The 25,960-nt window shown below is 42.8% G+C and overlaps 1 protein-coding gene across 2 annotated transcripts; it reads right to left on the bottom strand.

Moving 5' to 3' along the window:
- C1QTNF12 (C1q and TNF related 12) lies at positions 1-25,911 on the bottom strand. 2 transcript variants are annotated; one of them, XM_035344828.1, is made up of 9 exons: positions 25,490-25,911; positions 24,530-24,789; positions 13,176-13,295; positions 11,915-12,026; positions 11,472-11,653; positions 7,535-7,643; positions 6,940-7,030; positions 2,801-2,879; positions 1-2,403 (listed from the first exon to the last, which is right to left on the bottom strand). In XM_035344828.1, the coding sequence occupies exons 2-9, from the start codon at positions 24,698-24,700 to the stop codon at positions 2,305-2,307; spliced, it is 963 nt and encodes a 320-aa protein (XP_035200719.1). In that variant the 5' UTR covers positions 24,701-24,789; positions 25,490-25,911; the 3' UTR covers positions 1-2,304. The 2 variants fall into 2 exon arrangements, with proteins under 2 accessions (XP_035200719.1, XP_035200720.1); XM_035344829.1 differs by lacking the exon at positions 25,490-25,911 and adding an exon at positions 25,113-25,456.
- Between the last annotated feature and the right edge of the window lie 49 nt (positions 25,912-25,960).

Genomic DNA, 25,960 nt, shown 5'->3' with positions numbered 1-25,960 from the left:
TTCTGATAAACGTTTTTTAATTCTACAACAAAATAAATATTTTAACTCTGATTTACCAAGAACAGTGAGACTTTGCTCAAAAAACCCATAGGTATAACAACATACATTGAACGTCACAACACTTGGTGATTATGTCGCTGCAAGTCATGCAAGTAACAGCCCAATTTATTACAAATATTCACGCAGTAGAAAGTACAGGATAGTAATACATGCTGGGATATAGGCCATTTGCCCTGACTACGCCTACTCCATCTAAACCCAGCGCAAACAAACCATCGTTGTTGATATGGTTCAGTGATATGCCTGTGGGTTATACACTTTGTGAAGCCCCAGAAATCACTACTGTGGCAATTTGCTGTCTTTCAGTAGCTGTGGATTCCCCTGTGCCAGGGGAACAAGCAGTACACGAGTGTACTAAAAAAAAAATCTACAGGAATTGCTGGCATGTATTGTATAGCAAGAGTTAGTATCTCATTCACATGTCCAGTTAGAACAACTGCATTCCACTGACTAGAAAGAGGAATTTACCTGTGTATATCTGTAACAGTACTGATAGATTATTCCACATACTCTCTCCTTACTCTTCCATTAGGTATTTTAATACAGTCTTAGCAAATGAAACCAGTTAGTCCTCCCTGAAAGATCAGTCTTCAGGTATTTAGAATGGAGATGAAAATAAAGAGTCTCAGATATCTCTTTTACAGCAGAATTTTCCACAGCTCTTGAAATAAGACATCTTTGCTACCAACCTCAACAGCAGTGTTCCTGGAGCTTATAGAAACATCATATATTGATCAACAGACCCAGCAACAGATGACATTCGTTCATACTTTCTGTCCCCAGCAATCTTTGTTTTCATTGCACGAAGATGTTGTAATTGATCAAAAAAAAATGCAACGTTATAAAACTGGTATCTTCCATTCACTGAAAGTGCACAAAAAGCAGTATCTGGACTCCATTTTGGGCCTTGCTAACATTATTTACAATGCTGCTATACAACAATTTCCTCAGTTAAGTTGCACCAATAAAAGGGCCAAGTGTCTGTTGAAGGGGAAAGCTATAGAGGTACATTAAATGAGTAGATTTTTTTTTTTTTAATCACAATTTTTTAGGCTAACACCCTAGCCCAATGAAATGACAACACCCATTCACTTTGTTAAAATGAGTTTATAGCCTGGGGCTATTTTCAAAGCAGCTTTGGGGGCTCAATCTCACACGCTTACATTTGCAAACAGATTTGTGGAAATCCAGAACATATTCACTGCCTGCAGGTTGGCTTTTGGACAGTCTTTGACAGCACTTCCAACAAACAAGCAGAGATCAGACTCCATTTTACCCATGCCATCTGATGGAAGTAAGCCTTGTCCTGTGTTTTCTTTATTTTACCACAGTCAAAAAAGCACCAGGCAGGTGACATATCTGATTCGAGGCTGCTGTCCTCGCTGTCTGTGCCAGCCTTTGGACAACTGTCGTAATGCATTTGATACATTTGAAAATGAATATATGGCATCTGAGAAGATGCTGTGTACGTGATGCAGTCCAAAGCCAGATAAATATCTTACTAAAACATAAGAACATGACTGAGGGAGTTCATGCTAGAACTGGCACCATCGGCCTCACTTTTTCTTAAAAACAAAACTGCGCAGGCAGCGAGGTATTTGGCTTCATCAATAACATCAAAAGAAATACCTAGGTAGAGAGAACCACAATTACACAGTTCAGACTTTGGATTCCCATCTCTGGAGCAGGCATTGTTTGAGAATTCAACATGCTACTTCTCAAATATGTCTAAGTTTGAACATGAGAGGGCCTACACCATTTATAATTGTATGAAAAACAGTTTTGTTGACAAATTCTTGTCTCCTTCCTCCACAGCACACTGAATATAGTCACTATTTTACTTCCCCCTCAATCCTTCATTTACCAACTTAAACACCCCTCAATCAATCCCAAAGATGTGCTGATTACAAGTGTTATTGTGTGAAAGTTATAATGTAACAAATGCCATATCTCAGTGTATTGTTCAGTGAGTGTCTGGTGAAGCACAAATTAAATATTTCAGTTTGTTTCTGAAGTATAAAAGTGTATTTTTTATGATGAATGAACTGCTGTGGACCTTGAAAAGCAGTAGCCTCTGAAAGCAAGCTGAAGTATCTGCAAAAGGAAAGGCTCTTTGCTCATTTAAAGTTGCCAACAGTTACATGAAGCAGTCTTCAAGAGTCTAAGTAAAGGTTTCTTCAGTCAAATATATACTGCAAGGCTCCCTCGTTTGTATCCTTCCCTGACCCAGTGCTGCAGACGATGTTATGCGCCCATTAGCATACCCATGAAATCTGATCCATTCTGAATGGTGATGGGAGCTCCAGCACTGTTGTCCACAAATATGGAGGTGTACTGGCCAGCCTGCAGAGAGAATGAGAGGGAAAATCTGACATTTCATCCCAGTGTAAAAGGAGAAAAGCATTTCAGTGCCATGAACTAGGCCTAGAAGTTTCCTGCTGTTTTCTGTGGCTCCTGGGAACAGGATCTGGCCCAACGTCTTCACTGCAGCACTAAGGCTTTGACTTGGAAGAAACCTGCTGCAGTGGCTTAAGATCAGAATGTGCAACATCTGTGCTTTGCTCCTGTTCCTGTCAAAGATTCTCTAAACGACATACCTGGGGTGACTATAGCTTCATTAACCTTAAAAAGAAGGTTAATAGCTTTCACTCCTCCTGGCAAGAATTCAGCCTTGCCAGTGAATAACTCCACATCCTGCCCAGCAAACTGTAACTGGGCCTCCCAGTCTGCAAAGACTCACCTGCAGCTGCAGTAAGCCATGCACGTAGACCGTGAAGATTTTGCTGTTACTTTCCAAACCAGCAATGACTTCCAAAGACCTAAACAGTAGCAAAAGAAAAATGAACAGGTTAAGCACCTGAGGCAGTTAACAACACAGCTGTATGTGGAACAGCAACGGTCTCACAGCCTCCCTGAAAAGAGGACCTGGTGTGCCAGTGTCCCTCTGAACTAAACAATCAGCCCTGGAAGAACAGCCCTTTAAGAACAGTTACTGCAGTCCTCACTGCAGTAACTTATGGAAGGTTGTGGGTGCAAAATTCAGCTGCAGGCACAAAGAGGGAGCCACCTCCTCTCAGAGGCCTTTCTCAAGACCCTGTGGTCTCTAACTCTCACCCTGGAACAGAAGCTGAATGTGTCCTTTGGATCCATCTACATGCCAGTTATCCCACAGTCTGTCAGCCATCACAACAGTTTATACTCTTGTTATTCCACAGAGAGCTAGCTATACACAACGGCTCATTTTCAAGGTATGAAAGGCCTATTTCACCATAACAATACAAGCAGTCGGCCTGTGCAAGAAAAAAAAAAAACAACAAACAAACAATATACTCTGCAGCTGAAAGCTATTTTTGCGAGGCCATGTAGATCAGGGATCACATACAAGCTAAAAAAAATATTTGTGATTCAATTTAAGTTTGCAGGAGAACTCCAGATCACCCCTCCATCACTGTTCTTTTCTAATATCAACGTTCTAATAGCCATCTTTTTCCTTGCAGCAGTAACACTCTGTGACATCCTCTGTTTCTGGAGAACCATTCCTTACAGGACTCTAGGTGGAAGGAGGTGCCTGAGACAGCATCAATCAGAGCCACCCATGTAAGCTCAGTTCCAAAGCAATATGAAAGCACAGAGCTCCATGCCTGGCTGGCTTTTCCAAAATCGGCGTAGCCAGTGCTAGCAGATCCAGTTGTTTTTCCAAGCAAACCAACCCCCCTCCCTCCCTTTTTTCCATGAAGGGGTGGTGACGAAACCTAGCAAGTGCAAACGTGCTGTTTCCAGCCCCCTTGCAAGGAAATAATGTGCACAAAAGGTAGGGGCAATTTGGCCCTGAGAGAGCAAGCCACTTGGCACCACCTTGATTGAAGAGCTCAGTCTGTGTGTCATATCCTGCCAAAAGCCTAACTTGGGTGGGAACTTCCCACCATTAATCTCTTCTACTCCAACTGTCTCCGTGCCTCTCAGTTTCCATCTCTCTCAGCCGAAAGCCCTCAGGGCTCTTTCAGCTCCCTAAAATGAATGACTGTGTACGTAGACATCCCCAGGAAATTCCACAAGTACGGGTAGCAGCTCAGCTTGTGCCAGCAGAATGTCTGTCCAGACAGGTTCCCATCCCTCCACCCATCCTCCTTCCATCCCACAGACCAGTCACACTCTCACCCACCGTAGGAGGGAGAGATGTCTCCCATAGAGCCGGTGCTTGTCCCGCTTTATTCCCACTGCTGTCCAGCTCACTCAGCTCAGGACAGCTTTGCAGGACAACCGACAATAAATTGCAAGCCTGGACAACTGATGATAACTGAGTCAGACTTCAGAGAGCTTTATCTAAACCATTAACAGCTGGGTCAGTTCTGACTAAGAAAAAAGTTTTTATTGTTGTTGCTCTTTGGAGAATGTAGCTATAAACTCTTCACGTGGCAAGTTAATCCCCAAAACATCCCAATAAAAGCCTGCCTAGGCTGTATGCAACAAAGAGGTTGTTCACACATCTGATAGTACCAGGAGACCTTGCTAGGAGCTTTCAACTCAAAGACCTGCAACGTGAAAGTCCTGGTAGCTTCCACGATCCACCCAGAAGCTTCCTGTTAGGTAATTCTCGTGCCTGCATTTACCAGAACAAGTAAACAAGACTAAAGTCATGTTGCAATCAGAGGCTGACATCCATTCTTAAGTAATGTTACTGGTTGACTCAATGGACAACGGAGGGGAGAAAGAGACACAGAGAGACACTGTCCTTGCAAACAGAAGTGAGCCTTACAGAGAAGAAAAAAAAAAAAAAAAAAAACACAACAACAACATTTTCTTTCTTAGATGCCTTAATTAAATCAGCTGGGAATTTGTGGAATCATTAAAACTCACCACTGGCACCTTCGTTTATTTTTCACAATGATTTATCTGTCTTTCCCTCTTGAAAGGGCACAGAGTGACAATGATTTCCTAAGTGCTTCAGGCTCTAAAACAGCAGTTTTAAAACAAACAAGTTCCAAGCCAAGATGCAATGGCCTCATAGGTTCTATAAATCAGATTTATATTTGTAAGTAGGATTTAAGAACTATTCATAAAATAATTTTTGGAGGAACATATAAGGAGAGCCTTTCCATTAGCACGCTCTCCACAGATGGCTAAAGAATGACAGTCAAATTTTACCTGTATTAGGTCGTTACTGTATTCAGGTCATTACTCAGTTACCTCAATTTGCTTGTTCTACCTCTAAAACCATGGAGAAATCAGAAGCCCTGTGACACTTGAAAATGGAATTTAGATTTTCTGTATGATTTTGTAAGTGAAGATCTGTGAGAGCTACTGGCAAAAGGGGCAGGAACATTCTGCCCTATTGTTCCTACTTGTTCCACCCCGAGAATAAAAGCCTGGAGACTCCCAAAATCACTCAGTGTCAACAGACATTCCAGATGTCAAGATCAGGCCCACGTCCATTCTTAACAAGATCTAAAGGACTCCTCACAAGTGCAAGACTGCAACCAGTCTGTCACTGCCTCAGCTAAGTGCTGCAATCATAAAAGACTGTTATAAAACAGTCTACAAGGCTGAATAGGTGCCAGGTGCTCCAGTCAACAAGCTCCTTGACTTCCCATCAGGTCAATGGGCACGCAGCTCCTTGTTACCCTAGTTACTAATGGCTACTCTGACGCCAATCAAATCTTTTCCACCAGCCAAAGAAACCTAAGAGAGCTGGTATTTATTGTATGAGGCTTCATGTCAAATTCATCCTCCCGTAAAGCCGCTGAACTGAAATGCCTGTGGAGAGGTCAGTCCTATTTGCAGCGCTTTGAGTCATGGAACGGGGAAGGTGAGGGCTGAAGTAGCCAGCCCAGCAGCAAAGTTATGGTTTGTGGGTTTTAAGCTGCACCTGTGGAGTCATTTTATGGATGTATTTCAGTGGTGCTATTGCAAGGGTGTTGCTGCAGCTGCACTGGAAGAGCTGCAGGCAGGGCAGATCTTCTGCAAGCCCTGCAGAGGCAATTTTCCTCCGGTGAGGAAGATCCAGCCACAGATCCAGGCAGTGACCACGCTACCCAAGCAGCACTGCCCTCTGCTGGGTACATTTCAGCCCAGCCCAGGGGTTCACCAGAGCCTTCCTCCGAGCAAAGCACACCAAGCTCATCACCCTGAGCAAGCTGCCCCCCTGAGACACAGGGCACCTACGTGCTACAGCTGAAAGGGTGATAAAGCCAGCCAACAGCATGCTTATGGCATGGCCCTTTGCATGAAGAGCAGCACTCAGTGTTGCCATAGCCTAACAAAAGCCTTTGTTTAGCAGAGGTTTTAACTAATGAATCCCAGCAGAGGAAAATTAATCTTGGTTGTCAAAGCAGCTCCACAAGGCAGCTAGGGGCTGGAAGAAGGTATGACAGACCTTGAGGCAAGCCCTGCACTTCCTGCCTCAGGAACCATTCCCCTCTATTTTCCACCTACTCCTTTTTCTCGTCACCCCAACACTTCCGTGGCAACATTAGCAAGATGGTGTGCATTCCATTCAGGAGGCAGGTGACATTGTAAAACAGAGCTAACAACCTCCGGCACAAAATTAAAGTGTTTCTCTCACTGCTTATGTTTATGATGATAGCTGAGCACTCAGCACCTTTAGCTACATCCAGTTTCAGCCCGCTCTATTCACAATTCTCTCAACATATGTAATATTTATTCTGCTATTTAGAGTACCTGACACCATCCACTGAAATGTTAAAAAACAGGAGGAAAAAAAAAAAAGCCTAAGGGCTACATGGAATCCAGCTCTTCAGAGAAGTTCTACAAGCATTTTTGGTATAAAATTTGCTGTTGGTGAACCTGATTTCCACAACTGGTTGAAACATCAGACCATCTGAGAAAAATAATTGCCCGGACAGCACTGCAGTAACTCACGTGTATCGGTGGCAGAGAGATTCGATACAGATCAACACTCGGACATTATCTCTGGCTCGGAGCTGGACTTTACTCTTTAACTCACTGTGATCTGGGGAAGGCAGAGAAACAAATATAAACACTTTTGGAACACAGCAGAAAATCACTTCCTAGTGTTTGGCTTGAAAGAGATGCCAGTATTATTGTGGCTTCTTAGGAAAGCACCCTTCTAGGTGCTTCATCACCAAATGATTCAATAAACAAATGCATTGGTGACAAGCCACAGTCAAAAATGTCTTGATTCAGTTCTATATCATCACACTTATTTTATCCAATGTCTTTTATGGAAGCCACACACTCTGCACATAAATATATTTGGTGCCTAAGCTCACCCTCCCTAAGGAGCATTGACTTGTTTGGTTTGCATGGAGCAGCCTGCTGTGAAATCACCCAGCCCTAAGGCTTGGGTCATGGTGTACCAACGGGAGAGCTCACTGCAAAGGGCTGCTGCTGCACATGCTTCAAATCAAGCAAACCCAGCAGAGATCGAGCTCTCCAGGACTCCCTCCTGCATTTCTCAAGCGGTACAGGGAAGGATTCTGTGGACGGTACTCACCGATGTGGATGTTTGCTGAGAACTGGTAGATCCCAGACACAGGTGCTGTGAAACGTCCCGTTGACAGATTTAATCCTGTCCCCCGGAGAAAAGCTCCTTTGGCCAGAGGCTGTAAAATAAGAGCAGGCGTTGAGCAAGTCCCCAAGTACAGGTACAGAGGAAATAATCATGGCTCTCCAGCCACTTCAGGTAGAAGTCAGACAGCTCTGAGGCTATTAAAGAACAACTGCTCATATTCTTATAGATTCCATATTTAGTTTCATTCTCTTCCAGCCTTGGATTCTACCAATTAGGCAAAAAACCTAAGGAAACAGCATGCAGATTCTCCTTATGGCAAGGGAGCAGTCTTAGGTCAAACTCACAGCAGATTATCTGACTTAGACTAAAATAAACTCTGCAATAAATGTTTATTGTTAGTTTTGGCCTGTCTGATATGAATTTGGCTAGAGCTGGGGAGAAGCAAGAGTGGCTTCAATGGGCCAAGAAAGCACATTAGTCAGACTCTGCTTCCACCGCAAGGGCATTCTGTGCAGTGTAAATGCATTCCCATGGATGCTGTTCTGAGAGATCTGTCCTCCATTGGTCCTAAGGGACAGAAGAGCAGTTCAAACCCGCCTTTGTGAGACATACACACTGCTGTATCCCTAATACATGCATGAATGCCTAACAGGGCAATCTCAACAGAACTCAATAAGCCAAAATTTGAGTACTTTCCAACGCTAGATAGAGAGAGGGGTCTGAAAGACAGTGCTGGAATTCATAGCAATGTTGCTACAGGTGCTATTATACTTAAAAAAATAAAAACGAAAAAGAAAAGAAAAATAAGTACTGCTTAGCTGCTTTCTCTCTGAAAGAAAGTAAAAGGCTGCAAACATTTGGGTCAGGTGGTGCCTGTGTAGAGAGTTACTGCATGGTAGAAGGAAATGACTAACCTGCAAAATCCCAAGCAAGGCTCACAGGGTAATTCCCAGTCCCTATTTACGAAGATCCAGACCTAGACTTAAATTCCACAGAACTTAACTGGAAATGTTTTACAAACGTATCTACATTCATCAATATGCACTGATGTGTGCCTGTGAACAGATAAACACACACACAAAAAGGAACCAAGTTTCTTCTATGTGTAGAGGCACGGAGAATCTAACAGCTAACCTAGCAGCAAAGACTGTGGAATGAGATTGATTCCACTCTTATGCCATCACTGTGCAATCACTTTCAGTAATGCTATTTTTAATTGACATCACTGCAAGTGCAGATCCAAGCCCTGTATGTGCAAAACTGTTCTGCATTGTTAATTCATTCCTTTCTTGTTACAGCTATTAGCAGAATCAGCAATCTAATTCCAAAACCACTGGATGGGCATGGAAGGCAATTTTAGGCACCAGTAAATTATCACTGATAAAGCATTCCTGTTTCTTCATGCCTTCTGTGGCTTTGTTATTCTTTTGCTCATAGAAATAGACAATGCAAAGGGTTGGTTCTGAGAAGGGAGAGGTTTCTCTGGGAAAAAATATTCCATTAAACCTTATGCCAATTAGAGTTCCCTGTTGCATTTACTGTCTCACAGCAGCATACTCACCTAGCTGCTTCCGACACTGCAGGGATTTACATCTGAGAAACTGCTTGTACACCGGTTATTTCAATAAGCAGACCAAAAGCAAACAAGTTAGTGTCCATTTTCTACAAACCATGATCACCTTCTCTTCCTTAGTCCATCTCTTATCCCCATGCCTCCCTCATACACTCCGTGGTTTCCTTCCTGGTGGAAAGTAGGAACCATGCCCAGAGAACTGAGATGTGAACTGCCAGCCTAGCTCTTCAGTGATAAAGACTGTGGAAAGCAATGTATTGACTTATCTGTTATTAAATAATGGATAACCCAAGCCTGCACAGCAACAATAATGCATGGGGGAGCTCCCAAAGCAGTAATGAAGTTCAGCTACTAAAGGCAGACATTTAACTTGATCTCAAAGCACTAAAGACACCAGGACTCCTCCTGGGATCTTCCAGCATGAACACATGGGCCTCCTTAACCTTGAATGATCCAGCTCCAGTGATATTCCTGGGCCCCACATTAATCCCACTTCTATTGCCTGTCAGAGGCTATAGTTATTTCAGTTCTTGCTGTTTATTTTTCTACGAAAAAGAGGTAATTTGTCAGAAACGCCAAAGCCTGAGATACAGGAAGCAGAGGTGTGGCGGAAGGAGTACATGTTTAATTCCAAATACCAAGGACACTAAGACAAAGAAGAGAGGGGATGAACACTCTTGGAGGAAATTTAGCATGGGAAGATGAGAAAACCATTAAATGCTCTCTGAACACTCAAGGTCAGAGTGACAGAGACACCGCATTCAAATGACAAAGAATAGGAGTACCAGCCCCTTCTCAGCCCACGTTCATTTCCACATATCTCAGAATGCTTTGGATAAGTTCCAAAGCCAGGAATTATATTAATTCCCTACCAACTCACTGGGAAGTATCAAACTGCTGGCTTCTTCACACCATTAAGCTGACAGGGTGGAGGGAGGGGAATTCTCTCTCCCCCTTAGACTGTCTAAAGACAATGTTTTCATCTTTGCAGGAGCAACCACCGTCTCCCTCCCTGTTAAATTCCCCTATATCAGAACACAAGCTAAAACCAGACACTTCTTGTCCCAAAGCTGAAATGAAAGGCTGGCATCCAGAGGCCTGCCAGCCCTCCCACATCAGCTTCAGGGCCAGAAGCAATTAGAAACAAGCTAGGCATACGATAACAAAGCATGGGAAGCATCAGCCTACGCACTGATTGCTGAGATGTCTTTATTCACATTTTCCCCCCTAATTAATGAGGCAGCAGATCTCTCTAGCCCTGCCTACACTTCAAGTACAATCTTGCCTCTGTGCCAGCACCCACAGTGCTGTCAAACCAGGCTTCCACAAGTGTATTTGGGAAAGATCCAGGAAAGCACCCTATCCAGAACATAACCACTACCTCTCGTCCTGCAGCTGTGAAGTCCTAGCAGCAAAACTACTCCATATAAAAGGATCTGCTGCACAGGATTCTGCAGAGATGGGACTTAGTGTAGACGGGATGAAAGCTCAGCATCTTACTGCACAGGCAGTTTTTAGCTATTACTTTGACTAACATTTATTCTTCAGATTCAGGTCCTATTTGCAACTGGTTCCGAAATGGTTAGCAGAAAGTTTAATATCACCAAATTCAAGAGCTTGCTTATAGTGACTTATAGCATCCCACAACGGTGTGTTTGTAATTTTAATATGACTATAATAAAATTATATAGATAACATTTACTGTCTTCTCTAAGATATTATCTAAAGAATTTTAGCATCAGGACTGACTCATCTAATAAAATGATGGCCCTTACTTGGGCTTACAAATCTGTAACCAATGATTTCTGTCTGCTTCTGACATTTTTCTACATCCAAAGATTACTCTGGAATAAAACAGAGTTTGCACTGAAAAAAAGAACACATCCTTTAGGTGAGTGCCAAATGTGGACAGGTCTTTCTCTATCATTGACTGAAATAGAAACTGACTGTTTAGACCTGTGAGACAGCCCTCTCTTGCATAGACCTGTTAGAACTTCAGTTAGAGCTGTCATGAGACTCAGCTAGGATGCAAGATGGAAAGAAAGTCTGCCTCTCTTCCTCTGGCAAGGAAGAAGATAACTCATAGCTAACTGTCCATCCTACTACAGCTGAGCTTTAGGACTGAAATCACTGTATAAGGTCCAACTTATATCAATTACAAAAAAGGCAGTGTGATATTCATTGCATCCAGTCCTGAGATGAGCTTCTGGAATCAGCCTTCCCCTTCAGGAAACATCTTTATCTACAGAGCCACCTAGCAGCTTTGCAGACTAGGGGATCTATAGCTGATCTACGCACAGTGGCTGTTGTGGAGTTGCACAGGTTCGGTCTTTAATCCCTTCTCACCGACTGGAAGTTCTGAAGTTCTACCAGGGTCTTCTTATCTACGACGACTTGTCCTTTTAGCTTGCAATGGAATGCCTCCTCCACACGTCTGTGGGGTGAAACTTCCTCCAGGGAGAGCAGGAGTGGAGGCAGCTGGCTAGGATGGGCTGAAATAGCAAGGGATGCCCGGCGCTCGATGGCTTCTGAGGACAAAAAGATAGAGGAAAAAAGGCTTAGTTTAAGCACTTGGTCTGTGAAGCCATCAGCTGTGTGATTAGACTTCTCCTCTATACTCAACTCTTCAGCTTGAACTAAGCAGCACTAAGGAAATACTTCTTCAAACTTCTGATTATCAGGTAGGGAAATGCTTTAGGGTAAACATTGCAAAGCCATTTTTTTTTATTTGCCATGGGGCTTGCCAAGAGGAATTGATCACAGAAGCTCAAACCTCTCACATTCTTTACCTTTTAATATCTCCTTAAACTCCTGCAGGAGGACTTCCCGGGTGACTTCAGCACCAGGTGCTCCTGGAGGTCCCTGGGGGCCAGGAGGTCCTGGGGGCCCAACAAGGCCACGCTAAGGAAGTAACCAAAGAAAAACATGAGAATTAGAACCAGGCAATTGCACTGGCAGACTGAAAGTTCTCCCAGCCACGAGCCAGTTCTACAAGGCTGTCAGCCACATGAGCAACTCCCTCTGATATCAGTTCAACTCCAAGTCTGATGCAGTAAATCTTAAACTGACTCTCGAGCCAGCAGTGATTTCCAGCACCAGGAATTTACTCACGTATTTAGGAGGGAGGATAAACTTTGCTCAGGTAAACACTAACTGGTTCTTCAAACACATATAAACAGCGTGAAGCACAGCAGGCACAAGACTGAGTTTGGTAATAGAAGATAAAGAAGCAGCAAAGTAACATATCAGCTTTTAAGCTGCTTCTTATTCTGCTAACTCAAGCAGCCATCTGGCCAAATTTTACATGAACATATATTGCTCAGACATAACGATCACATACATGAATGTTTGGTGTCACAGCAGAGCTCTGAAAAAAATGAAACAGTTAATTCAAAACACCTGGAAAGGTTAGCTACACACATTAGAGCTTTTAAGCTGGTAACAGGAACATGAAACAGTGTTATCAATGCTGTTTCAATGTGTGTTGTTCTCTGGGAGCTCCTACTTCATCAACTAACCAGCAGCAAACCCACATGGAAGCAGCCTATAAGCTCACTGCGAAGTAAAAGGAAGTCATAAAAAACATTCTGTATTGTCCAAGCAGCAGATGAAAAGTGCACACAATCACTCAGCAGGTGACCAGTAACTCACTGATTTGCAATAAATGATTATTCCATGCCTTGATTAATGTGTCCTTTAAGCAGCTTGCACTTTTATCTAGTTGTAGAAGAAAAATGTTAGTTTTATTTCTAGTGCGCAGAAAAAAAAAAAAAAAAAAAAAAAAAAGAAAGTCTCAGCCCAAGAAACAGCTGGTATAAACAAAAATGAGTGCTGACAGTGGAATTCACAGACACTTATCGTACAAAGCATATATGCTTATTGTCCCAACCTTCTCCAAAATACTTAGGAAAATTTAACACAAACAACTGAAAACACAGCACTCCGGGGTTGGAAAGCAAAAGCTGGAACATACAAAACACCTTGTGTAACAGTGGGAAGGGAAGTCATGGTGCACATTTGTTAGATGATGTCAATCTAGAAATAACCTACTAATTTCTTGTCCTTCCCTTTGCATCTCCTTTTAGAGGTGTTGCCATCATCTGGGCGGTGAACAAAGGAGATCCAGGTCCGCCGTGGATCTGTGATTCGCGGGACTGGAGATTCTAGGATCTAAAGAGAAACAAAAGCAAATGCTGATGAAGTTGCATCTCTTTGGCCACTACATGAACTCAGAAAATAGAAAGTTTCCAGGCCAGCCATCTGCTACCTGCACCAAATCCTTAATCCAAGCATACTGCATTTGGGAAGACATTGAAGGCTTAGGGTCCACTGTAAAATTCCATTTTATCTCACTTCTGTAGCAAGCAATTCAATCTGATATTATCCAAAACCATGACACTTTCTCATCATTTACAGGAGCATCACAAAAACAAAACAAAACAAAACCCAGCAACAAAATCCTTTCTCATAACTTAATACGTGACCTCCTGCAGGGTGTCCCAGCTCCCTTTACTGAAGGGAGCAGAAAGAGCCAAGAGCTAGGAGCCAGCATGCCTCAAGGACCTTTCTCAAACTACCGAGGCTCAGCCCTCTGCCAGTCTTAATACGTGCCACAGAAAACTTGCACATAAGCCAGAGATTGTTCACCACTGGCATCTGATATTTATCAGTTGGATCTATTGAGAGATAAAGGGAGATTAAAATGTACGGGAAACCTTGAAGTGCTCCATAGCTTTCAAATCAAAGGCTAATAGAATGATAAATGTGCACAAGGGAAAAACAAAACAAAACCATTTCACAATAAAAATAAAGTCCATGTCTGACTACCAAATCGATGTGCATTTGCAAATTTATCTATCTTGCCCCTTCCTATGGTCTGCAATTGTATCAGAATCACAGAAATCATTTGGAGAAGTTAGACATGACAGTGCCCAGTTCTGGATCCCTTCTGAACCAAGTTTGGACAAAAAAGAGGATCTGTTGTTAGGAATTTGGGTCCACTTCCTACTGGACTCCCTAGTACCCAGTACTCAGCTCTCATACAGGACCAGGAGTAATCAAACGGCCATACCTGTTGTTTTTCCCTTGGGCTGGGAACAAACTCTAAATTAAAAAGGCACCAGAAATCATTGCTTACCAATACCTGCCAAGTTCTTGTCAAGACCAATTAACCATTGACTACGGGGTTCCAGGCTGTCGGCACATCAGCCTCTCAAGTGTCCATCACAGTGAGGATAAAAGCACAAGTCCTCACAAAGTTTCATGAATCATGCTTAGGTTTTCATACCCATTATGAAAAAGAGAAGAATATTGTAACTTTCCACTAGGAAAGCCATACAAGGCAGTGGTGGGTTGAATAACAACATGAAACGATTCCTAGACCGCTACAAGTTGAAATAAATTGCTATTGATGTATCACTGTTCAGGAGGGAGAAAATAAGATGGGTGTGGAAAAAGCATACAAACAAAGTCAGTCAAGAGCGTACTTTTCAGATCTTAAAGTGTTTGTTTGCCCCTGGGTATTAAGTTCCTGCTAATCTCACAGCAGCAGACACAGTTCTGCCACAGCTCAGACATCACAGCTCTACACTCAGTGGCCCTAATAGCATCAGTGACCTCTTTTCCAAAGCAACAGGAATCGGACAGAGGATTGCAAGTTTTGGCTAGAAATACCAGGGCAAGTCCATTTTGAAAGAGAAGAGAGCACAGTCCGTATGATCTGCTATGAAAAAATCTATGCAGAATAAAGAGTTTCTAAATGAAACCTCAGAAGGCTGCTGGAGCTCCAGCTGGAGCTCATGAGGAATGTTGGTGCTCCTAAGCTGATGCAGAGCCTGGAAAGCTCTCTCTGGCACGCGGCCAGGCACATGAGCATAGTACAAGGCACTTGTCTGTAGATTCAGAGCTGATGTGATCATAACTATTTATTTCAAACAGCTTGGGTCACCAGATCATTTACAAAGCAGCGGAGTGTGAACAGCTCCATGGAATTCACAGATGCAACGTGAGCTGAGCAAGGGTGTTTGTTAAACATACATCTCAGGAACTCCAGGGATCCAACTGTCTTCTCTATTCAGTAGATAATCTTGGGTGATTTACGGCTCAGACATGACCCACAGAGAGATCAATTCCTACTGGATTGCTCTGTGTGGGAAGTCCAGTTACCCACCCTCCAAACAGATGGCTGCCAATGACAATAGCTGGCATCTGTGCTCTAAGCCAAAGCAAGGGTATCCCAAATCATTTTGCCATACTGATCATGCGTTCCACTGAAATTAATCAGGGTTATGGTTAAACACTCCCCAGCGTGCTCAAATTTAGTGTGAATCTCAAACAAGGGCACAACAAATTACTGACACCAATCCAGTTCATTATTTCTATACACAAATTGGTCTTCAACAGACTTTTTATGTTTATAACCACATTTATAATCAGGTGCTGATCATGTGTTTTTTCAAGGCATTCCACTAAGCTGTTTCAGCTAAATTATTGGTCATGTTTACTTACAGCACGCAGGACTTTTCACTGTTCCACTAACTTTCCAATAGTCCATTGGAAATTAATGTAAATGGAGCACCATGGAAAATCCCAGGTACTGTAAAGTTAGTCACACCTCACTACAACATGATTATTTTACCACAGATTGATTTCCTCCTTATGCTTATAAATATCTGCAGTTGAGCAAAGACAGGCTGAGAAGGTCCTTTGAGGCAAACCTCTCCATCTTTCCCAACATGCAAACCTCAAGTCCACAGACGTGCTCACAAACCTTGAGATATCCTTAGAACAGCACAGGAGGTACAACTTCTACAACAAAGATGATTTATATTTACCAAAGTTTAATCGAAATTTGAAGGTTTCTGATAGGAGTTGCCAATTTTTTTCTGTCTCACAGCACCTGAAAGCACATGCATGCAGCATCACCACAGAGGTGAATTCACACCTACAGGGGACTGGGTTTATGAGCACTTAAGTTTAAAAAGCTCATAAGTACATAAACAGGTAAAAGCCTACCTGTGCTGTTTGCCCAAAGGAAGCAGATGCATTTTTTTCCCCCCAGCGACTGGGACTGACAGGTCTGTGGTAAAGCTGCTGTGCATTTCACAAAAGAGAAGGAAGTAACTTATTAATAGAAACACCCAGCTCAGGCAGGATGGAGTATTCCCCCGGTGCTCTAACATGAGCCAGCAAAACAACAGCTGGGCTGCAGAGAAAAGGCAAATAAAATCAGTTTGTTCTTCAAGAAGAGCTAGCTCGTGTGGCAGGAACTCAGAAGTACAATCTCCAGAACAAAGCAAGACCAGAGTCTTAGGAACCAGGATGAGGCATTTGCTGCTGATGTATACAAGGCTATTCAAATATCCCACCAGGCTGCAAGACAGGCACAAACCCCCTGTCCAGAGCAAATGGGGAAACATGCCAGCTGGGAGCAGAAGCCAGCAGTCATGGGCAGTGTCTGACCATTAATTGTGAAGACAAACAGATGTCCTCAGCCCTTCTGGAGTTCCAGCTGTGAAGAAACAGCCCAGAGCAGACATCTTGTCAGGGAGAAAAAGAAAACCAGACGACACATCCCAGAAAAATAAATGAGAAAGAAAGACTCCTGAAGTTAGAAAAAAAAAAAAGACAGAAAAAGAAAAAGAAAAAACAAACAAAAAAAACACCTCTCCAGTGGCCTGCTTAAATTACAAATCCCTCTAGAAGACAGCCATGGCACTCCCCAGTTTCTCCAGCACAAGGATGATTGACAGTTAAAATGAATGTTCCATCCTTGTGGTATTATTATTTAATTACTATGGCATGCATGAGCAATCCCAGCAATAAGCATGCAAGCCTCTATTTTTCTTGGCAGTGGCAGCCTCCAGCAGCCAGAGAGACCTTGCAGCCAACTCAGGTATCAGTCAGGACTGAGAACAGCCTTGGAATCCCAGCAAAGGGGACTTGTCCCTCCTGGGGTGCTGTTTACAGAGCAAAGCTAACTTGCAGGAGTCAGGAGGAATTCTCATGTTAACTATGCTGGAATCAGGCTCAGTCCTTACCGCTTGAAACGGTGCCTCCAAGAACAACAGAAGCCTTGCCAGCAATTTTTAATGAACTTTCAATCAGGTCCTTTAACGTTGCTTTGGAATCCGAATACAACAGCACCTAGCACTTCGGAACCGGAGTATGAAACCAACAGGAGCTTAGCCTTCTCTCTCCTCCCCCTCTCACAATAAAAGAGGAGTTGAGCTGTAATTTAGGCTGCTGTACACAAGCAGAACCTGTGGTTCTTTCTGGCTTTAACTCCCAGAACAGCGTGCACTGCCCAGAAGCACACGCAGCCTCTGGCTAAGGTTCAGCCAGCATGGAAGAAACTACTAGGAGAAATCTACAGTCAAGTAGCAGAGTTCGGATCCTGAGAAATTTCTGAACTGTATCTGAACTTTACTAAAATTCAAGGATACTGGGATCCAGTCTGCACCTCTCCTAAAAACCAAAGTGAAATGGACTAATATAGTTTCAGATTTTGGATGGATAAAAGAAAACACTATGAGCAAGACTGAGCAAGTCTGTACATCCAAAAAGTATTTCAAAGTGTTCTCAAGAACACCTAACCCTTTTTCAGGGTGGAAAAATATGGAAAGAAAGCAAGAAAAGTTGATACTTCCATGAGAGGACAGCATCCTTTCCATCTGCAGTGAGAGATGCACCTCCAAGGAAAAACACCTTACCATTCCGGTCCAGTCTTCATGTCTGACATTACTGCCCTGAAAGTTTTCTCAAAGAATTGTCAATTTATTTGTTTATCTGTTATGGAATTATATTTAGAAATTCTTTGCTTAATAATTAAGCAGTTGCCAGACACAAAATGGACCTGACTCAGCATTTCAATTATCTTAATCCATAAATCTCTATGTTGTTATGCCTGATTTACACCAGCAAGAGTATTGCCAGCTTCATTATGAAATTAGCAGCAAGTGATTTACTTCAGTAGTATATTTTATTTGGAACTGCTTAAAAAGTGACAGATCACTTTTTTAAGCATGAAAAATCCCGTGTCAGCTGCTAATAACTCATGGTTATGCACACTCTTGGTTATTAATGAGATGTAAAACCAAGGTCCTGACCACTTGTGGTTTTTACAGATCTCTCAAGAATTTTCCCTAGAGCTGAAGTGTTAGGTTTGGTATCGGAGCCAAATCCCAACTGGAATTCCTATCTAAATTCCCACTATGTTTTGTCACTGAAAAATTATTCTTCATTTCTCTAAATGGCTATCACAAAAAGCTCCTCCCCTCCATTTAAACACAAACTGTCCTCAGTGCTCACACCATAACGAATATAATGAATATAAGGTAACAGCTCACGGGAGCAAGAGCTGCTCTGGGAGAGGTGATGACCGTGTTTGTTTCCCTGTTAGCTGGACAGCAGTGTTCATCAGTGCCACCCCTGAATGCACAAAAGTTCCTTCTGTCTTTAGGGACACCACAAAAAGGTAAGGACCTGAACAGCGCTGATAGGACAGGCATAGCACAATGCATCTAGCACATGAGAACGCATTTGATGTAGGGCTATATATGCTGATAATGAACTTTAAAAATATCACAGACAGCTAAGAGAAATAAAGACCAAATGTTGTGTTACTTCCATGAGTGATGTACAAATCCAGTATTATTTTACCTGGGCCATAGAGGTGCTGGGAAGGATGATATTTGTTGAACCTTGAAAGGAAACATCTCTTCCTACAGACAGGTCACAGCCTAGTCTCTCGCGTGCTCTCACAGGGCTCTAAAACTTGTCAAGCCCACAAATGCTCTCCATTACACATGTAGCCACACACTTCAGGCTGTGACTGAAATCTCTCTGCAGAGGAGGAATGCAATCTGTGCAACGTCATTGAACCAGCTGCTGTTCTCAGCTGGAAGCAAAAAGGCCACAAAGAAATAATTCAGAAAGATTAATAAGCCCGGCAGACCTAGCCCAAGATATCTGACAGAGACAGAAGAATCATTTCAGCCTTCTGCAACTCCAGAAGTCATGTCTCTGATCCAAAAGACAAAAGCTCTGGTGCTAGCACTCAAGTTCCAACCTTCCTTCCGTCAGCCTTAGAGGCAGTTTTCAGCTCCCGTCCTTGGCTGAACAGAATCCCTTGCAAGGAACAGGGCACTTCTTGTTTCCCACTGGAACTTCTGCCTCCAGAAGAGCAGTTGCACATGATGAGCTAACAGGCCCACCTGGGGATGGAGAACCTCAGCACCTGCTTGGAATTACTTACCTGAGAAAACTTTAAAAGTATTGAAAGTAAATTCTTTAAATCTACCTCTAGAAATAAATAAATAAGCTTCTAAGATAGCAAGGAACTGGAACAGTTTAATAGAACTGAACTCACCCTCAGCTTTCTTTTCTTCTCCCATGATAAGCAACAGACTTGAATTATTCACTTTCTAAACAGCCTTAAACTAGAATGAGCCTCAAGATCATCAGTTTTCTGCCTGAAAACCATGGTCTTATCAGATTTTAAGACAGCAGACTTCATTCCAAGGTACTACCTTACTGGGAAACTGCCAAGAAAAGACCAGATTGTAAAAGGAACCTGTACAGATGGTTGAGAATTCTTCCCCTATGCTCTGGAGTGCCTCAGAGTGGTGCTTTCCAGAGGAAATAATATGTCAAGGACCCTTTACCTACGTAGTGGGTAACAGAACTAAAAATATTACATCATTTCTTGCAGAAATTCCATTGAAATCCCACTGACCTCAAATCATCCCTGAAATTTCATTAGGACAGCTGAGTCAATAAGTTTTTTCCCCAAATTAAGATCATGCTTTTCTGACACTTAACTGAACCACCCCTGCAAGCAGCTCACAGAACAGCTGAAGTTGGAAAGGACATCTACAGGCTGCCTTTTTGAGTCCCCAGGCTCCAAGCAGGTGAACCACAGCAGGTTATTCAGGACCAGGTGCAATCAGGTTTTGCACATCTCCAAGGATGGAGACTCCACAGCCTCTCTGTGTGGCTTTTTCCAGTGTTTGATCACCCTCAATCTTCCCTAGTATCCAGGTCATTAATGAAGATGTCAAACAGCACTGGCCCCAGTATCAAACACCAGGATACTTAAACCACTACTAACAGGCCTCCAGCCAGACTTCACGGCATTCGTCACAACCCTGCGAGCCATGCAGTTCAGCCAGTTGTCAGTCCACTTATCTAATCTGAACTCCATCAGTTTGTCTGTGAGAGTATTATAGGCACTGAAAACTCCACTGGCTGAAGGGTACAGCTGATTTCCCTGTATTCCATGGGATAAATGATATTCCAGATGGCCACCCCAGTTACCAGGGTTGCTCACGCACAGTCAGTATGCTACCTGGATGCCAAAAAAAGCAAATACTTACTAGCCTCCATCCCGCAATGCCTAGCCCAGCGCCATTAATATTAACAAGCCACAAGTGTGAAAATTGTCTAGACAGTTTTCAATGCTACTGATAAAATCCCATGCCAGTTAGTTTAGATGGAAATTGGGCAGCTCACAAACGCTGGCTGTCCTCAGAGGACATTTCTGTCCTTAATGAGACAGAAGAGAACAATAGACCGAGCAAGAAAAAAACGACTTCGTGCTGAGCCTTACCTGAGCTAGATCCATAAAGAGATTTAACTTCTGGTATCAAGAACCTAGATACAGTCAGGTACAACTTGTCAGTCCCTAAGAAGAGGAACTATTGAGAATAAGGAAATGGATTTTTTCTCCATCTGAAAGCATCAGCACACGTACTTTCATTATGCAGCCTATCCAGAAGGTGGCTGGGGCTTAAAGAATTTTTAACACAGTTTGGGCACGCAACAGAGCACTATGACCCTGCAAGCTATCACTTCAAAACCACACCAGACAGGAATCAAACAGTAACTCCTGATCAGGGTCAGCCTTATAGACCCACTGGACCATCCACTACTGCTGAAACGCTGGTAATTTAATGTCTCATCTTGCAACACAAGACCCACACCTGGAAAGGGGAAGACAAGCCTGGCAGCTGCAGGTACCCCACCGCTCCCTGTCAAATTAAGAAAATACATTAGAAAAATACTTCTGCATCCATCCCTCATGGTCTTAGTCCATCTGTGTCAGAGAAAAACATTTGTGCTTTGCAAGCACATCTCATTGACAGCGAAGATAAAACTGGAGATTTTTTAAAAATGCTTTTACTATTTTCCTTAGATGTATCAGGTTTTATCAGAACTGAGGTTACCGTCTCCCTCTTTCAGGCAGAGGTTTCACCACAAGCTGTGCACTGTCGCTGCTCAAGGGGAGCTTTCTCAGCTCCGATTTGAAAACAGTTCCCAAGATAAATCTGTTCCAAAATGTTTTGGTCAATTTGAAGGAAAACAAACCTACCTTTTTAACAGTATGAGTAAAAATCGCTGCTCTCATGTAATATTTCATTCCCTGCTCCTGCTTTGACAAATCTACCAGCTGGCCACGGAGTCTTCCAAGGTAAACACAGCCTTAATTTTTTACTGTACAAGGCCAAAAAAAATTCCATCTTTCCTGTTATGTAGTGCAGAGAAATGAAATAAGATACTGATGTTGTTCCACGTCCCCGCGCAGGGCATCTTTTTACTAAGCAGAACTACTCAGCAAGGCTCAGCGATCAGTCTGCCACAGAGCTTTCAACTTCTCTTTAGCTTAGTAGGTTAGGCAAGGAAAAACTTTGCTGTTACTTTACTAATTCGCCATCCAATTAACAGGAAAGGAGACACTTCAGAGGAAAAAAAAAAAAAGCTACATTTGAAAACTGCAGAAAAATAACGTAGTTGTCTATACTGCTGTTGAATTTCACCGCCACTACAACTACCTGAAGAGCCCAATTGCCTCTTCAAAGTCTGTCAGTCACTGCTCACCATAAGGTAGGAATTTACTGGTGATTTACAAACCGCTAGTTTCTGGCTAGTCATCTTTCACATCTGGTGCTTTATTTATAAGGGCATTTAAGCTGTTTTCTGTCAACAGCCAGTTGTTCTAAACCCAAAATGAGGGGCTGGTCACTTTACCTTGACATTGACTAACACATGGGTTTGAGGCAGTACAGCAAAGGGAAAAGAAGAGAATCCTTTTAAAAAGTTTTGAAAAGTAACCTGATAAATCCAAGGTATTAACAGAGATTTAACAGAAGCATTAGTGATCTAATCGCATTACAGAATGAGGCATTTTACCTTATGAATATTTATTCCTAGCTGCACCAAGATACCTGTACATGGTACAATTGCATCTCACTGCTGAATTTACACGGTACAGTTGTAAGGAACTGTCTCAACCAGCAACACGTGCGGTGGTTGGATAGAGCTTTCCAATAGAGAGGCAAAACAGTGCTGATTTCAGACGTACTGTATTTTTACAATTTAGCTTTTAAAGCTTTTGGTGATCCCAAGACCCGCTGTTTTCAATTTTGAGAGTCTAGTCCAGAGGCACACACACAAAGCTCACAGTTTGTTCAGCATGAATAACCCCAGAGACCATCCTTAAAAATCCAGGTCCTGTTTGCCCTACAGTACTTAGGGATGTCTGGCTGTGAACAGCAACTGCCATTTACCCCAGAAAGAGAGGCAGTTCTTTATTGGCATTTATAATGCACGCAAAAGAACCCCCTTGCTTGGGCAGGTGCTGTACAGATTACAGCACGGTGACCCACGACATTTAGAAGCATTGCTTAACTGGAGCCTGGGCTTCGACCTCAGAGAGATTCCAAGAAGCAAAGTTCATATTGCAAAACGCTGGAGCGCGTATCAAGCAGAGTTCACGAGCATTTACATCAAAGATTTGGTTTGGTCCCTTCCTTATTAAGCAGAGTCTGCCTTCACTGAACACTCCAGCACTTGCAGCAGCCAAACCTTTGCCATGGATATTTTAAAGCAAAATATTTCAATACCGAAACTACAACTTTCAAACACTGTCTGTTTTAACGAATGCCCACTAGCCTCTGAATGGGTGCTGCGTTTCTTCTAGCAGTAATGGATGTGTGACTGACTCTGAATAAACCAGGATCGGTTTCTGCTTGCTTTTGCAATCAGAAAATATTCTGATTGTGGTCCAATACGTTTCACATCAAGACAAAGTAATTCCAAAATAGGCTGAAATGTAGTTGTTCCAACTATCTATCTGGCACAAGGAGGATGAAGCAGTTCTAGAGAAAGTGAAAGAAAGTGATCGAATATAAGCACCTCAAGAATTTAGCATGTATACAACCTGTCCTGACAAAGCCCTGCAATAAACAAAAATAAACTGAAGAAATGCTGCTTGCAGTCCCCTAATGATCACTTTAAGTGCAGCAGCCAGCTTTTTTATACAGAGGGCTGTTTCCCAGACTTGCCCAACCTTAACCAATTACTCTCACAATAGCACTGAATAGGATATTTAGAATGTCAGCCCAATTGTTCTAACGTGCCCCCTCTGCCATGCCCCAATTTTTGACAGGTTGCTCCTCTATTGCTATAGTGACTGCCATCCCTAATGCATGTGATCAAAGTCGTGTTTTAGAGGTCACCTCCATCTGAAACAAGGGACATTTTTGTGCGAATGGGAGAGAGTGGGAAAGGGCTGTGTGATAGGGGACACTCCCTCCTTTCTCAGCGCTGTAGTCTCCCGTTTCATCCTGCTCCTACTCCCCGGACCTGCTTTTAATTTCCTGAACTCCTCTCCTACTCCCAAGCTTTCTATGCAAATTTTGATCGTAAAGGATTCCAAGGTCTCTGATTGACTAGAAATCGCATCTTTCAGCCTAGGGTGATTCCCCCAAACACATAGCTGCAAGGATCCTGCCCTTCAAAACCTGCTCACTAAGCCTAGCAATTCGTCAGCTGCAGCCACTCATTTACCATACACAGCCTTACACTTGTCACTTAAGCACGCTTAGCCCCATCCTGAATCCTTTCCTGAAACAGCCAAAATCATCTTAAACACATCATGGGAATAGACCAAATATTTTCTCATCTGTAATTTTAAATCACCAATCTCTCTGGTGAGAAAGCTCAGACATGCTCAGGTGTTTGAATTGCTGGATTTGCCTAAGCCAGTTTTCATACAATGTTCCAGAGAGTAGGTTTGTTTGCAAGAGATGTATTCATATTCCAGTATCATCATTGTACCGAGATAGCCCACTTTTTTTTTTTAAATACTCTTGCCTTCATACCAAATCAGCTACTGGGGGACTGGAACTTCAGTCATGCATATTCTAAAATTATCATTATAAATTGTATTCCAGTCATTGCTTCAGTAAGCTAGGAAATAAATCATGCGAAGGCAAAAGAGAGAACACTTTGAAAAATCAAAGATATTTTGTCGAGACTGCTTCAATCAATGAGAAAAGGAACCAGCATCACATTACTGCCAAAAAATGAGTTGCACCAAGCACTGACAACAGAAAAACACCTACCTTGGGATGCCCGTGCAGTTCTTCACTGTTTGACAGGGTAGCATTGAAGGGCTCTGTATACTGATTAGGTTCTTTCTTCATCTTTCTATCTTTCTTTGCTGCCATAACTCTGAAGAGGCAAAACTGCTGACAAAGTAAAGTTGCCACAAATACCCAGGTGCACCCCTTCATTTTGAAGAGGGAGTGGCCAAGTCAAGGAGGGCACTCTCCAAGCTCAAAAACCTTCACCACCAGTAATAGGAATAGACACAGACTTCTCTCTAAAAAAAATAAAAAAAATAAATAAAAAGGGTTAGAACTATTAAAGATGATCCTCTGGTCTATGCAATGTCAAACGAGCAGCATGCATGGGTGTGCTGGTGGCTGGAGAGATCTCCGTTCAAGCAGGACACACTGAAATGGTACAGATAAACTTGTCTGAAAATCTGGATTCACTCGAAGAAAGAGGTAAGTCCATTCAGCCTCTTGAAGCTTACATAAATACAAGGGGCTCTGGAAAGTCCTGCCACCCACCTTGAAGTGTCATTCCCCCCCCCCCCCACCCACCCAATAAGTCTTCAGACTCGATTAAAATGCACTCAACTATGAAACCCAGAGAAGTCAAATTGCTCAGGGCAACAGTTGCTCAGGCCGGAGCTGACAACACAAACTCATTAGGGGGGTTGTTAGGTTGTTCCTCTTCAACAGATTTCACTTTCTGTCATTTAAAGTGTTGTGCTCAGTTCAAAGCAGGCTCCAATACGGTCCATCCATCCTCCCTTGAAGGATACCTCCCTTTTCTCCGTGACAAGTCCTCATCCTTTACTTTCAAGACGCTGCGAAACTGTAACCCAAGGTTGCTACAGCCACTGCTCTTCTGACGAGGCTGAAAGCATCACAGCTCAGCCTTCTAAGGAGGAAAGAAATTTTTCATATATCATAAAAGTTAAAACAGGGAGAAATAAAAAACTGTGGAAGTACCTAGGTCCATTAGGAGCAGGAAAAGTTTTCCCAACACTAGTTTCTCTCCCTCTTTAGTTGGGTTTATCTTCACTTTTCTTTAATGAGACGATGAGCAGCAAGTCCCGATGTCGCAAACAGCTGTCAGGATGTAGAAACTTGTCTTTTCCATCCTCGTCTCCCCTCACACTAGGCAAGATTTCAGGTACCTCTTAGTGTAGATAACGCCTGATTTTTCTCGCTGCTCCTTTCCCCAGCTGAAAACTGGCAAAACCCTCCTCAGCTTTTGCTTTACCTCAGCAAATAAGTACTTCTTTCCTGAACGAGTTTCCATCAACTTGAAGAAAGGGGAAAAAAAAAGAAAAAAAAAAAAGGAGGAGGGATCACATTCTAATGAGCTGTCAAGCCTATTCTCTTCACATTCCTATTAGACTCACTGATAAGTGGAGCTGGCCTGTGTGCCAGGCAGATTTAAATCAATGCCCGTTCCCT

This window comes from Oxyura jamaicensis, chromosome 21 (genome assembly GCF_011077185.1).
Source record: "Oxyura jamaicensis isolate SHBP4307 breed ruddy duck chromosome 21, BPBGC_Ojam_1.0, whole genome shotgun sequence".
NCBI lineage: Eukaryota > Metazoa > Chordata > Aves > Anseriformes > Anatidae > Oxyura > Oxyura jamaicensis.
This window is presented reverse-complemented; position numbering and strand designations above follow the sequence as displayed.

Bases quoted from the DNA above. Each gene is read 5' to 3' on its own strand.
- C1QTNF12 (XM_035344828.1), bottom strand. From the start codon at position 24,700: ATGAAGGGGTGCACCTGGGTATTTGTGGCAACTTTACTTTGTCAGCAG. The intron at 13,296-24,529 runs GTAGGTGTTTTT...GTTTCTCTTTAG, and splicing joins AACTGCACGGGCATCCCAAG to ATCCTAGAATCTCCAGTCCC. The intron at 2,880-6,939 runs GTGAGTTACTGC...GCTACTGTTTAG, and splicing joins TCTCTCTGCCACCGATACAC to GTCTTTGGAAGTCATTGCTG.